At 36.9% G+C, this 16472-nt stretch overlaps 1 protein-coding gene across 5 annotated transcripts in view; it reads left to right on the forward strand.

Annotated features, from left to right (window-relative positions):
• Positions 1-16124, forward strand: part of LOC126375996 (nuclear speckle splicing regulatory protein 1) — a 115941-nt gene extending 99817 nt beyond the window's left edge. For 4 of the 5 annotated variants that reach the window (XM_050023136.1, XM_050023139.1, XM_050023137.1 and 1 more), the window contains exons 5-7: positions 1588-1862; positions 2434-2661; positions 13682-16124. In XM_050023136.1, coding sequence (XP_049879093.1) covers positions 1588-1862; positions 2434-2661; positions 13682-14808 — 1630 coding nt within the window. In that variant the 3' untranslated portion in view covers positions 14809-16124. The remainder of the gene's footprint in view (positions 1-1587; positions 1863-2433; positions 2662-13681) is intronic. The other variant, XM_050023141.1, reaches the window with a different exon arrangement.
• The last annotated feature ends 348 nt before the right edge of the window (positions 16125-16472 follow it).

The raw sequence follows: 16472 nt of genomic DNA on the forward strand, positions 1-16472 counted from the left end.
CTATTATGTACCTATGTAATGATAATGATTATGATAATGATTTTGGTTTTCTAGCACTCAATCGTGCTTATGGGAACTCGCAAAGAGAAAATTAAATGGAAAAAAACTGCAGCTCTTGTCAAGCCGGGACGAGCGTGTTAACACTACCACCACCACCGCATTACACCACCGAGTCTTCCAGTAAACATGGACAGACATGAGCAATATAATGTACACTTTAGGACTCTGTCGCACTAACATATTTGACATTTAGTGAGACTTTTCAGTTCAATTTGTCAAAATAGTTAATGTGACATGGTACCAAAGTGTATACATATTAATGCCCGTGACCGGACAGGAGTCCATGCGAAATTCCTTCGATCTATGTATCGTCATTAAGCCGATGCTAGCGCCATCTGTCTAAAATATTGAGTACTAATGTTACTTAGACCTATAATATGATATTTCAAATTCACGGTTGGTTGCAATTCAACACTACGATTTCGACAGTTGTAGAAATGGATTGACGGCAGATCTTTGAAGCTATCGATACATTTGCCCTTCACTGTCGAAGTATGGGTGACATGTTCTTATGTAGGTTGGCATCATTTGGAAATCAATGAGAATGCCACCTTTTAGCATTTAGGTATTCAAAATGCCTTTTAGGAAGAGCTAATGATAGCTTACTTTATATGTTTTGTCGCAATAAACTAATCATAAAAAAAGTAAAGTCTCGCCGACTACAATGTTCAGGTAATTACTTAGAAATCGATCATTTATAGCTGTGCCTAGGGGCGATTAGTATCCTCTTGCGGTCAAGTTTTCGAGACATAATAGTTAAAAAAACAATGGGGTTTGAATTTCAAAAGGACATTCGCTTACTCGTCTTTTTTATCGCTGCGCATGAACGAAAAGCAGTCATTCAAATTCAATAATATCTCTATTCAGTAGGTAACATAGTTACACTTTAAATCGTCAATTTTTACCTAACGAACGTCTCATCCGCCTAAAACTACTGCAGCTTTTCACAACCTGTATAGCCGGGGAAAAGAAGCTGCAAGAAAAACCTCGGCAGAGGGCCCCAGACGTTCTTTTAAAAAACAATTGCAATCATTCGAACAATACTTACTGTAACAATTAAGCTCTTAACCGCATCCGTCTCGAGATGAAGCCGCTCGAATTTTTTTTTTTCATTTTGTTTTTAAAGGTGCTCTCCACGCTACCGCCGGTTAATAGTCATTTCCACAACAAATTGGTCGTTTACACCAATTCAACAAATCGATCACCAATTGACAACGTCACAGAAGCTAATAAAGCAAAAAGTGCCGACGGTTTAATTGTATTTTTTTATAATTTAAATAACAATGTATTTTAGGTTAAGGTATACAGGAGGTTAGTGACATCGTAACAAATACTCAGGGGATGATTTAGACCATCATTCTGAGTTGATATCATCCCTCAAAGTTTTCGTTACGATGTCACTTACATCCTGTATATTAAACCACGTAGGTACCTACCTGTTTTGTACCTGTTTATTTGTTTAGATATTTCGTATGGGTCTATGCTACCTGGCATAAATAATTAAATATAATTCATCTTTGTCCCCAGATGCGATTCGGACCACACAGCAGAAATGCTCTACACACACCTCCAAGCGCTCATAGAGAGACCTGAAAACCAGAAGAAATTCGCCGATATCGAGAGGAAACTTCAGATGAGGGGTGCTCTTCCAAGCACGAAGAAGCCCCCAGACTCTTCTTTGGGAAGTGAAGTCTCCAGGGAGTCAGACTCAGGAAGTAATGAGGAGAGATGCGTCGCCAATCTATACGACAGTCTGGCTGCTGAATTGAAACAAAAGTTGTCAACAGGTAAAAAGGGGATAGGTCAGTCTGATTTCGATTTTTATGTAGGTAGTTGAGCTTACCACGCTGCAGTCTGCACTATATGTATTTATTGCATGGGTATGTCTTGCACCCGTTTAGTTATCTATGCCTGAAGTGAGATACCACAAGAAAACGAGCATTTTATTTCACGTTATTACTATTTATTTGCGTTTGGTGTAGAATTATTGTTATATAGACATTTTTTAAATTAAAACACATAGTGCTCTATGTTTATATTGACGAATATTTTCGGAAATATTACTTGTTATGAAACTTACAAATTAAAAGATTTCATATACCGATGCCGCGTTCAAACAGAAGCTTTTAATCAATAAATTCAATGCTATTATGCTTACGTAAGTTTATGTAGCATATCAAAAATATACATGACATAAACAGCCTATACACTTTCTACTGCTGAGCATAGAGCTAAAGTAGTCTCTGAACCAACGCGCGTCAGATCTAGACAATATAATCACGCTTACGTGTTAACCCTAAAGCTTTAGCGCAACGCAAATCTACATACTATCCATCCAGAATTTAGCGCTAAATTGTCATCCTAAAATTTCAGGCAAGAGTCCTATCTTACTTCCACCGAGGGACTACGATACGGTGCACAGGCAGAAGGGGAACCTCTCCAACATTGACACCAGGAGGTGTCTGAACCAGAACATTGTTGGTGTGAACGCTAGGAGGAAGTTGGAGTCTTCTGGTGGAAGCTCAGGGATTGGCAGTGATTTGGCCCCCTCCCCGGAGAGGAACGAGTACACCAGGCAACATGATAACCATAGCACTAGTGGTGAGTGTGCTCAACTTCTGTTATTTTTAGGATATTTTCTTCTGCATAGAATAGACTGGAACTATGGCAGACAGCTGCCGTCGTCTATTTTTCCAACTCGTTATAATCTGGGAGTCTTCAAGGCTAGAGTGAATAGGCATTTGCTAGGTAAGCGTGATCACTTACCATCGGGTGAGATTGTGGTCCAACATAGTCACTTACCATCGGGTGATATTGTGGTCCAACATAGTCACTTACCATCGGGTGAGATTGTGGTCCAACATAGTCACTTACCATCGGGTGAGATTGTGGTCCAACATGACTATGTTGGACCAACATAGTCACTTACCATCGGGTGATATTGTGGTCCAACATAGTCACTTACCATCGGGTGATATTGTGGTCCAACATAGTCACTTACCATCGGGTGAGATTGTGGTCCAACATAGTCACTTACCATCGGGTGAGATTGTGGTCCAACATGACTATGTTGGACCAACATAGTCACTTACCATCGGGTGATATTGTGGTCCAACATAGTCACTTACCATTGGGTGAGATTGTGGTCCAACGCGAGCCTATTTTATTGGTTAACAGAAAACTCGGTGAGGTATTAACCTCACCGAGGTATTAACTAAGTATTAACTTAGTTCATCTTGCAATAGATGTACTTCTTACTAGCCCAATTGGGATATAGTTGTGAGCTTATGTTACAACAGAATTGGCCGATTCCTTGTCAGCATAAGGTTCATCATCATCTTAGGACTTCGTATCAGAAGTGGCTGCAAGTTGTCTTTTGATTACTTCGAGCTCTTCCCACCCCATTAGGAATTACGAGCATGAGTTTCTGTATGTATGTGTGCATGTATTTTTTTTCATAGCTGGACTGAGAGCGAGAAGAATTGAGGTATTCTTCACAACATAAGCCGAAAGAAATGCTTACAATGATTGTTATACATATACCAAAGATTTGTTTTTTAATGTATTTCGTAAAATGATTAATGTACGTGTTAAATAATCGGCCTATTAGCCGTTGTAATGTAATAGTAGGTATACATAACGGTTTAATGAAAGGCGTCGAAAAAACAGTAAAGTGAAAGATATTATGAACTTGTTTCCCTGTTGTGATTATTGATCGAGCAGTCGGCAATTTTAAGCAAGTAGAAACCGTGTTAGCCCAGTTTGGAGAACAAGTGACTTACATAGTAGCGTCACAAATTCAAATCCCGGGTCGGGAATTCACATTCATTCACAGGCAGAAGAAATACGTGGATATTACGACCAATTAGTTAACGCGATTTGCGGCAAATCTCACGATCACGATCTGGAGGTCCGGGTTCGATTCCCGATGGGGACATTGTCAAAATCACTTTGTGAGACTGTCCTTTGTTTGGTAAGGAATTTTCAGGCTTGAATCACCTGATTGTTCGAAAAAGTAAGATGATTCCGTGCTTCGGAGGGCACGTTAAGCCGTTGGTCCCGGCTATTAGCCGTAAAAATCACCTCCCCCAACCCGCAGTCGAGCAGCGTGGTGGAGTATGCTCCATACCCCCTCCGGTTGATTGAGGGGAGACCTGTGCCCAGCAGTGGGACGTTATAATATAGGCTGTTTATGTTGTGCGGCAAATCTACGATAAGTCACGTCCAAAAAGAACAAATCCTTAATTGGGAATCAAGAAAGCTTTTCCACGCGCTTTATTATCCCAACCAATTAGTCTTCGCAATAAAGTTCAAACAAAGATTTTTATTTTTACTATCTGTTCCTGCCTTGTACAAAATAGGCAGTTTCGTGCCTTCCCACGCCTCCCCTGCTAAAAACAATGTATGGGTGTACGTAAGAAGATATTCTTAACCCAACGTTTCCCAAAGTGGAAAAAAGACGATTGTTCAGATAAGTTTTTCAACATACGACCTTCCCGATGTACCTTTGTTAAGGTTTTTATCTAATGAGCAGTCCTTTGTTTTATGCCTAGAGATTATACCTTGTGTGTACCTACTTGTGGTGGCTACTTAAAATACAATACAACACATTCGCTTTGTGAAAGAACAACATGACACACTTACGTCTATATCTCTAAGGTAGTCCATCGTAAGATGAACTATGTACCCACACCTCACCGAACTTTCTGTTGGACCAACGTGATAGGTGAGCCGTATCGCCGTCTATAATGGTCGAGCCAAATGTGTTAGTGAAAACTGTACTTAAGACAAATGAATAACTCATTGGTGCAAGTTCGGTTTTGTGAAAAAAATACTATCCTCTACCTACAAGGTACCTAATATAATTTGTAGTTGATCATAGATAAAAAAAAGTCCCAAGTATTCAAACTAAAACATATCTTTATTTAGTACGTAACAACACTCATTATCCATTTTTCCCGGGGTTTGTTTATCTAACCAAAAGAACTTTTTTACAAACGAGTCGAATCAATATAACTTTACAAAGAAAATTAAATCGAAAAAGAATTTAAAAAGCCGCCCGAGTCAGATTTTTTATCGATTGAATTTTCTCTTTGTGAGTTTCGCTAGCAATAGATGAGTGCTATAAAACAAAAATGTTTAAAAAAATACATATATAACTTTATATTACAAATTGTAACTTACATGCCTATACCTAATAAATACCTAAGTCCCGTTTATGAGACGATCCCATTCTTTACCGTTTCAAATATACTTTGTCTATACAGTAATAACTATAACTACATAACATAAACAGCCTATATGCGTCCCACTGCTGGGCACAGCCCCCCCAGCCTCCGGTTGATAACTACATACTTACATATTTAAGATTACACACAAGTCTATATAATCGATCTACGAGTTTTTTTTTATGTCCGACATGTTGAAACGACCGGTCAATTAAGAATTTGATCTAAAATTTATGATCGTTAAATGTTATTAGACTAATTAGGCATGATATCCAACGCTAGCTAAGCTAACCTCACGTAGCAATTTACTTGCACTAAAATGAGCACGAATTAATGTATTAATTTTTTCAAACTTTACCATCCCGCTGTTTTCCACAATAGATATTGCAATTTAAAAGGATTTTAGGTCTCATAACTATAATCTATCAGAAAACAGAATCATTTATTCAACGTAATTATCACTGATAACTTGTTGAAGGTCAATGTAACATTTTTGAATTTACGTCATTTCGCAAGGTGTTATGGCTGAGGAGAACACATCTTTTCAATCAATGAGGGTATACATTACAAGTTATTTAATAATTATAGGAACACATATGTAATATCAGACATTTTTATCTATCTAGATTAACATCTATTTTCATAATCCTATCATCACAAACATACACATTTATCACGTTTTATCTATTGTCTCATCAATTTAAATAATACTTATTCATTTTAAAAATTAATTAATTGCTTAAGTATATTATAAAATACATGAAATACTGAACGCAAACAACAAATTATCGGAACAAATAACTCAGCACTGTGGCTCTACCTACCAATTTAAATAAACTTTTTGACGTGACTTATTGTAGATTTGCCGCAGATGGCATTAACTACTTGGCCGGACAATTGGGGAGCGTTGAAGGCTCTCACCCGGTACAACGTTTAAGACAACAGGCGTTGAGGGTGCCCAGTTGGGCGCGAACCTCGGTTTAAATAAACCTACCTAATTATAGTATGTCTAAAAAGCTTAGCTGGCGGTAGACGACGTGCTTTAAGCTTGTCAATAACATGTTAGGTTTGCGTGTATTTTTGCTCAGAATGTGTTTACGAAAGCATTCATTTTAAACGTTTATATTTTTAGAATATTTCATATTTTTAAGCAGGTTAATGTTGGTTTAGAAAGACGATCGTGAGATAACCTGATTAGTAAATAAGTTTCGCAAGTAATTGGGTTCAAGATAAATTATGAAATTCTGATTACTAAATAGAGACAGATCGAAAACTAACGAAAAACATTTTCTTTTTTCTGTTTAACTTATTTATGAATTTAAATCAAGAAAAACGTAATAATAAGGCCGACATTTTATCCCGTTTTTCTATGACGTCACAGTGTACTTTTTCATACAAATTCCATAGTAATTTCGTGTTTTGACGTTTAGTAAAAAGTAACTGATTTGACTAGTTGGAAACTAGCCAATTAATATTATTCTTCTCGGCCTCCGTGGTCCAGTAATTAAGCGTTGGGCTTACGATTTGGAGGTCCTATGTTCTTCGGTGGGAATATATACGTTAAAAAATCCATGTTAGCTCAGTTCGGAGAACGCGTAACTTGCATTGTAGTGTCTCGGGTTCGAATATCGGCTCGGGCTCTGAACTGGTACTCTTAACATTTTTGGATCAAAGTTAGTAATTGATATCATGTGGTTTCCAGGATTTGTGCCCGGTTAATGGCAATAGGATCGCCATGGAACATAAGACTTAAGCACGGAACTTTGCGACGGAAATTCCGCTAGATATTACCTCAGAATCATGGTCTAAATCATCCTCTTCACTAACACCCTGTAGACCATACGTCTCTGCCAAACCCTTAGGGGATACATGATGTTCTTATGTCTGTTTCAATTTTCAAGTAATAAGTATGCCGATAGAAACGAGCGAAGATTACAACATCAGAAAAAGCTTTCTAGATGTAGCAATTAAAATGTACAGTCATGAGCAATATCATGTACCCACTTTAGAACCCTGTCGCACTATCATATTTGACATTTAATAAGACTTAACACTTTCAAGGACAGAACGTCCTATGACGTTCCGATCCCAAGGTGCCATATTACCTAATATGAACCATCAATGACCCATGATCTCTGTCCGTGAAAGGGTTAAGTATGGTTTAATTTGTCAAAAAAGTTAATGTGACATGGTTTCAAAGTGTATATAATGTACATATTAGTACTCGTGACCGTACTATGATGGATCTCAAACCGGTTATGTGTAGGAAGTCTATGAAGACGCCGTGGTAACAGTGTAAGGTGTTATTAGTATAGAAATTGTAGTTCGTGCCTATCCGTGATGGCATCCTTCCTACTATAGCAAAGAACACTTACTATATTAGTTGAAGAACAACTTACTTCCCTGTATTAGTTTTTATTTTAACGTGTAAAACTTGCCACGAACCGAATAACATATCACAACCGAAAGCATATTGGTGCTAATTCCTGTAAACACCATCTAATTTTATTTTAAGTTATATCTGTCATTTTCTTATCCGCCGAAAAGGAAAGGGAGGAGTAATCGACAAGCATAAAATGTGTAGTATTGTGTAGTCTCTGTGTATAACGAGGTGCTCTATATGAAATGTCCGGGATTTGACCATTACCTATCTACTTTTCTGCTGATCCAGGTGGTATGGTCCTAACAGAGACGAAACGTAATTTATGTCTGTCTGTTTGAAAATAGATGTTCTCTTAGGTAATAGTTTATAACATGGATTTTATATAATAATTGATTAGATTAAAAAAAAAACATTTTTACACGGATAACACGTTTTATCCAACAGCTCATGCCAAGGTTGGCGACTCGTGCGCTCATCGTTTGAACACGTTACCTTGGTCGTGAGTTATCAATTTAAAATGTTAAGCTCTGAATGTACCATAGGAAGTGAGGCTTTTTGTGTACAGTATTTGTAATGTGGGACTTTCCAGGATACGTTCCCTAAAAATAATATAGAAATGTGAAATTGAAATTTAACGTAATAATTACCTATTTTCTCATTACTCGGGTCGGTACATTATTATTCCAATAAAACATACATAAACAGTATGTTTAATAAGAAATATCGGGAGTCTCATATCCCCATTTAAACGCGGTAAGAACCCGTTATTATGTGTTTTAATTATACATAAACAGCCTATACGTCCCAATGCTGGGCACAGGCCTCCCCTCAATCAACCGGAGGGGGTAGGAGCATACTCCACCACGCTGCTCCACTGCGGGCTGGTGGAGGTGTTTTTACGGCTAATAGCCGGGACCAACGTCTTAACGTGCCCTCCGAAACGGAATCATCTTACTTTTTCGGACAATCAGGTGATTCAAGCCTGAAAAGACCTTACCAAACAAAGGACAGTCTCACAAAGTGATTTCGACAATGTCCTCATCGGGAATCGAACCCGGACCTCCAGATCGTGAGCCTAACGCTCTAACCACTAGACCACGGAGGCTGTTCTTTATTACTCCAATATACAATGTAATAGCAGAAGAATATATTAAATAATTGTTGCTTGATATTTGGATCACATTATGTATAGAATTATATTGCTACGTATATTGCTTCCCTTTATTTTGATCAAAATAATAATGGGTGGAAAATTTAATTGTGCCTGGGTGGAATAAAATGGTCATATTTTATACCCAAAAACAAATATAAAATAAAAATAAATAAAAATTGGTTATCTAGTAAAATTATGTTCGAAAAAGAAAAAAGTGAAGAAGAGCCTTTGCGCAGCAGTAACAACAACACTGGTGGAGAAAAAAAAATCGTAAGACGGTAAAATGACTACAGATCGATGGGTGAATCCTGTGAAAACTGTGATACTATGGAGATGATGATTAGGGAAACAATATTATATTAACATGCGGATACGATTAAAATAAAATATAGCAAGATAAACATATACAAATATTACTTCAGTAGTAAAAATACTGATGGCATCATGTCGTGACCTGCTTCTGGTGATCGATTGCATCACTTTGTGTCTAGATCTGCTTTTAAATATACCTATTGATACCTAAGCACCTATGTTTACTAAAGAAGTGCAGAGAGACAAGTAGGTAATCAAAAAACTCTATATTTGATAACCTATGGGATCCTGTTACCTATCTTTACTTCGCATCAAAAAACTCGATACACTTCCGAATTTCTGTTCAACAAAACACGAATACAATTTTAATTTTAATTTGGAAGACACAATTAAAAACATTATAATACCCATTGTAAAACAACATTTAAGTATTTTTTATTCCTATTTATATTTTTCTGATAATCAAAAAAAAAGATAAAAGTACTTATTTTGAAACAAGAAAATAACATTAAAATTTGTTTCAATTCATAACTGATTCTTATTAATGGATATTAACGGAACATCATCAATCAATTATGTCTAAATAATAATGATTATATTATTAAATATCAGCATTTTTTAACAAGGAAATATTCAAAATAACACGCTTTGCTGCTTTTTGTAACAAATGAAATCATCAGGTAATCGGTGGGGGTAAAAAATATCTAGTAACGATGATGGGATCATCAAATCATCGCAGAATTATATGGAATTATATCTGATCGGCCAAGAATTACGTAAGGTACCGTATTTGGAAATAAATAACACAATAAACATAGGATGACTGTGGACAAAAAGATATAATATTTACTAAAATGACAGGAAGCGAGTGATTTTATCTTATTTTTGGATAACTTATTTTTGGATAAGTGACAGAACTTAGAAAACAAAAGTATGTGGTTAAGTACAACAATTTATGGTTATCGATTTTCGGTTTATGAAACTGTAGAAAAGACCGACGTGTAGTTACAGAGGCATACTTCATCATCATCTCCCTAGCAGTCCAAGGGTCCGCTTACAAAAAAAAAGTAATTGTAAAAAAATGTAAGAAAGAAGTGACGTAATTTGTAGCACCTACTAGCGTAGTATAAATAAGTACACAACTCGTCTTATTTTTTTTAATTCTCCGAAAGTCTATACGAACGAAGTCTATATATGAAACGTATTGAATACGAACGACCCTTAATACATCTACGTGGGCAGAGCCACAAGTAATATGAACTAAAGACACACACCTCGATTTCATTCCAGGGGGTTAAAATTGCCAGCAATTCAGCTAAAAAACAATATTGCAATTTGACATTTGCGCATATAAAAGTAAGTGCGCAATGCTAACAAATGTCAAAAAAAAAACCAATATTGCTTTTCTAGATGAATTGCTGTGGCCTTTTTAACCCCCCCCCCCCCCCCCATATGTTCTAAGAATTTACTGTTTATTAGTGCGCTAGAGTATATTTTATGCAACATTAAGTAGCAGTGTGATACAGGTAACATTGCCCAGGCTATGAAGCGTTCCCCTACCCGCCTAATAGGCTATATATTCCGACTTCATTTTCAATTCCGATGCGCAATTTCTGTTCATATCCTACTTAAGTTTAAGCATAAACATTTAAATACAAAATTACCTTGCTTTATTTATTAAAACAGAGAGCATAACACCGGTTCAAGGATAAAAATCGTCTTGAAATCTTTTGATATCACAATTCTGTTATTACCTACCTACTATTGTACTTAAAGCTTAATGATTATCCGACGAAGGTGAAATATACGTAAATGAGAGGTAAAGATTGTTGTTCATTATAATATAGTGCTGAGGGAACCGGAGCAACTAAACAATAAAATGAAACTCGCTTCGCCGCGAAACCTAAATCTCATACAATTATTATTAACGCGCTTTTAGACAAAATGGCGCTGGCGTCGCGTGAATTACTTCAGTTGGCTTACTCACTTTTATTTGATTCGGTAATGAAAATTATTTATTTACAGAGTATAGGACGTAAATACAAAATAATTTATTATGAAACATTGCCTATAAAACTAATACGATTATGGGAATTCTCTAGCAATGAAAATCCAAGCTTTTCATGTAGGTATTGACAATGACAGAAAATACTGCTTATTTTTAGAGTGTGGTAGTTACCTAAAAGATGGCAGAAAGGAAGAGGGAACCCACTACCCTATTTTTCCCAAAAAAGTAGCATAGAGAATACTACACCGACAAGAGCGTGGCTCTTAAATTAGTGATGGTGATGACCTAACAGATGCTATGTTTTTTTTTTCTTTTATCGGGATAAATGCAAATAATAGGTCCTTATCTAATACATAAGTAGGCCTGTAGTTTCATTTCATATAACAGCCTAGAAGTAATCTTAATAGAAGACAGTTATATGTATAATCTTATCGTGTATTCATTTTAGCTATAGAATAATTCTATACCTACGTATAACTCTGATAAATAAAAGTAGTCACTGCTCAATGTGTATTGCAAGACTGAAGTACCGACATTCATTACAATATATAAAAAAGTGAAAAGGTCATCTACCTGTTTTCTAAAATATATACCAAACTCGACCCAAGTTATATAAGTAATCAATTTTCAAAACGATCAAAGAGTCGAAATTTTCAAAAAAAGAATTGTTATTTATTCGAATAATACGAGTAGGTACCCAAAAGTCGTATTCGTTTGGATACAGTCATAACAAACATATCACAAAACGTCCAATAACGGATTGTGCAACCGACTGTAATGGACAAGAGGCTCATATTACACTGACAATGACATGACATCAAATCAAAGTCTTTCAAAATGTCAATTTCAATATGTACTTGATACTTTGTGACACAACTTGGTACCTTCACTTTAGCCGATTCGATTCGGTTAAGTTGATTTCATTGCTTCGAGCACGTGACCTTATGTCGATAACGTCAAATCAACAGTTCAGTTGGCTCACCACCATCACCTGGGTAACCTGTTACTTCACAGATCATCATCAGCTTTGCTTAATGGTGTGAGTAGTGTAACGAAAAAGGAAAAATCCATAACTAGGCTAGCTGAAGTTACACTCGACAATTAGCGCGTTTTAAAAAAGACGTCGGATAGTCGCAGGCGCAACCAATATGGTGGCACAGGTTGATTCCAGTTTAGAAACTCGTTTACTCCAAATAATTCCGAGAAGAAAGTAAGATTTGAAGACGATGCGGTCCGTTAGTCATCAACGTAGGCATATGTATTAAAAAAAAAGTTTATGTCAGCGGTAAAAAAACCTGTTGTGCGATGTTGATTACAGCATAGATTTAGAAGCCAGTCGGTAGCAAGTAGCAAAAGTGTGGCAAAAGAAATTATCGGAGATTTTATTCGCATCTCGCTAGATTGTTTGAACTATTTTTGGCAATAAATGAGTACTAGTTATGAGGACAGTTGTCTAACACCAAAAGAATAAAGAAATAAAGAATTCTAAATGTTTTTTTTTTTTAAATAAGATAGGCTCGCGTTTGACCATAATCTCACCTGATGGTAAGTGACGATGTGGTCTAGGGCGGATCACGCTTACCTAGCAAATGCCTATTCACTCTAGCCTTGAAGACTCCCAGATTATAACGAGTTTGAAAAACAGACGACGGCAGACAATTCCAGTCCTATGCTGTTCGCATCTAAAAGGAAAAAGCAAAACGTTTAGTGCGGATTGGTGATATACCACAACGTAAGGATGGAATGCCTGCCGACGTCTACTTGTCCGTAGGTGGAATGGAGTGTTTGACTTGAGAGGGAAATTTGTTTTATGTCTCGTGCTTTTAAATTACTAACTGCGCTCAGTAGTACACATTTGAATCGATCACTCGCTACACTCTTTATTCAATTCTAGACTACACCTGTTCGTAATTTAAACCCGGCACTCGCGTGTACAACTTATTTCCACTCTTGTGTAACAAATAAATATTTCATTAGCATTTAAAATTAAATACCTATTTAAAATTATGTCCTATTCGCGTCAAAACTTATTCAGAGAGTCGAACGTATACAAGTACTTTCTCCCATAACTGTTCTCTTGAACAAGTTAAGGTGTGTTTCAGAGGCGATTCCCGTTATTCGTAAAAGTGGTTTGACAATAGTTGAAAGGAGTATTCTAGCATAAATTAGCTAACTGTGCTACTGGATCATAACTGCTCGGAATATTCGGACAAGTTGCAAATATTCTCGAGATTGGGTCAAGTGCCCAGATTGTTTTTTTAGATTTAAGCCGAATATCAGTGTCAATGATGAAGAAATTGGGATTTGAAATAGTTTTCATAAAATTTAGAAAGAGGTAAAATAAAAATGTCGTCAGGAATCAGAATCATTTTTTCAACGTACTTAATTATCATATATTTAAGCTTGTTGAAGGTCAATCGAAATTGCGATTAATTCTCGTTTCGCATTAAAATCGCAGTCACTACATTTTATGGACCCCTTTTTGTGCGCCTACCTGCTATTTAGTTTACTTACAAAAAATGTTTCTATCTTTACAGAGGAGGATTGGGCAGAGAGCACGGCGTACATGATGCACGAGGCGTTTGAAGCGTCCCCCCCGCGTCGCGCAACATCTCCCCGCCGAGCAGCGTCCCCACGCCGAGCCGCTTCCCCCCCGCGCCGCACCTCACCGCCCCGCCGCGCCTTGTCCCCCCGCTACGACCGCTCCTACGACGACTTCCCCGAACAGTTCCGAGACCAACTCGCCCCCTTCAGAGACCAGGCCGGCTACGACAGGCGGTATCGCCACGAGTCCTTAGAACGCCTCAAAGATCCTAAACCTGAAAAGTTCGAGGAACCCCAAAACTACAGGAGGCGTTACGTGGCTGACACCAAACCTTCCAACCGAAGCATAGACAGAGTCGAAGACCGAAGGTTCGGCAAACTTCAGCGGGGAGCCAGTGAAGGCAGCCTGAAAATCGCCGAAATAGCTTCTCCAAAAGACCGCTTCAATGTCGCTAAAGAAAAATTCATGAATTTGGAAAGGGAACGATTCAATAAAGAATTGGAACAGCATATGGCGATGAGGAGGAGTATGCTGGAGAGAAATAGTCGCTCCACTTCTTCCCCAGAGGAAGAGAGAAGGGACGAGCGAACGGACAGACACAGAGAGAGTTCCAGAAGAGAACCTGAACGTTCTCTTCTGGAGCGCTCTCATAGGGAACCCGAGAGACGCAAGGAGGACCGTATACGAGATGAATCGCTTCACAGAGACGTGAGAGAAGTGGAGAGGCTCCCACGAGTCGGACGCAAAAGGGACGACGTCAAGAGGTACGAATATGGTGCTGAGGAGTACCTGAACAGGATTGAGCCGAAGCCTCATAGGGAAGACTTTGACAGATACAGAGAAAGAAGAGAGTTGGACCGTCGTATAGACGAAGACGAGATAATTGAGCCTGTAATAGAAGATAGGAGGAGAGACTGGAGTGACAGGCAGAGAGGCTTCTCCCGTTCTCGCCTGTTGGATGATCAGCGCCAGTCTTACGTGGAAGGAGACAGAGATAGGTACTACGATAGGGATTATAGGGATTTCCGTGACTTAGCAGAGAGACAACCGACGAAGTTCCGTCACAGCTACGCTGAGCCTATACCTAGGGGACGTCTAGGGACTGTCAGACCTTACTAAATGCCATAATAGATTAGACTTCTGTATATATTGGATATATGATGTATTGATGAATGTGAAAATGGAGTAATAAAATGTAATTTTCTTTTTCTTCTACTAAAATGACCGCACAATTTAATGTGCCGTATGTTTGTTTCTAAATTTTAACATTTGATTTTGTTGACGAAATTTTAAATAGTTTAATCAAGGATATGATAGGAAACAGTTAAAGAAACATTTTTTCAATTATTGGGGCAATTACTTGTAATTCATAAAACGTGTATTTGTAGTTCTAAGTAGTTTAGTCAGATACAATTACGTGCGTACCAGCAAGTAACACTTCTTAAATACTCATATGAACTGTTAAATATCACAGAAAATGTAAATATAAATTATATTAAACACGGTACCTAATACATAGAATAGTTACTGACATCATGTTATTGTTATTTCTCGAATTACACAAATCTGTTGACGATGCTTTGGTTGAAGATCGGTTGTTTAGAAGAGGTGTCAAATTTGTCGTCTTGTGTACAAAAGGTTGTATTGACATCGAGATCATTTAGACATATATAGTTATTATATACATTTGTTGTATTGTAATATATATTTTAGCTGGTACCGGGTGTAGATAAATATTCCTTTGTTTCTATTATGTCAATTTATCTAAGGTCTTTCTTGCACAATATTTGCTATTTTTATAACAACATTTTTATTTAAGTACACACCATCTAATTTTATTTTAACTTATACCTGTCATTTTCTTATCCGCCTAAAACGAAAGGGACGGATAATCGATAAGCATAAATTTTATGGTACACTCGTCAATTTTAGGCAGAAATTTAAACAACCCTCTTAAAAAAATATATTAGCCAATAACATGACAGAATTAAGTTCACAGCACAAGTTTGACGGATTGCACATCAGCGAGATGCCTATTTTATTCGCCCGGGTTATTCATTTTAAAATTAACAGTTGTCAATCATCCGTCCCTTTCCTTTTCGGCGAATATGAAAATGTCAGGTATAACTTAAAATAAAATTAGGAGGTGTCTGCAGCAATCGGGGCCATTAGCTTATTATGATTTTGTTATTGAATTCTTTAGATTCCATATAATGCAGTTTTTCACAAGATGAACAGGGCAAGAAAAAAACATTGAATGGTGCTCCAAAAGGATTTTTTTAAATATAATGACAAATGTTTATCTACACCCAATACCTTGGAGTAGGTAGAGTATGGGGACCAGTGAATTTACGACTAAGTTATTCAAAGTCCAACGAATGCGATACGACGATGTATTTTATGTTTGTAAAATATTAATAAATGATATACATATTTTCATTTGTTTTATTTTAAAATCAATTGTTCATTTTACCCTGACATTCATGTGTTATGTTTTTAATTTTATCATTCAAATTCTATTCTTTCTTATTATACTAACAATGGTGCTAATTCCTGTAGACACCATCAAATTTTATTTTAAGTTATAAGTACTTACCTGTCATTTACTTATCCACCGAAAAGGAAAGGGACGGATGATTGATAGCTGTTAATTTTAAAAAGAATGAATGAATGATTTAATAACTACTATAGTATTAAATATCTGTAGGTATAACTTAAAATAAAATTAGGAGTTGTCTGCAAGAATCGGAGCAAACTTGTTCAAATAAAAAAGGTCAATAATT

This window comes from Pectinophora gossypiella, chromosome 20, assembly GCF_024362695.1.
Source record: "Pectinophora gossypiella chromosome 20, ilPecGoss1.1, whole genome shotgun sequence".
In the NCBI taxonomy this organism is placed as follows: domain Eukaryota; kingdom Metazoa; phylum Arthropoda; class Insecta; order Lepidoptera; family Gelechiidae; genus Pectinophora; species Pectinophora gossypiella.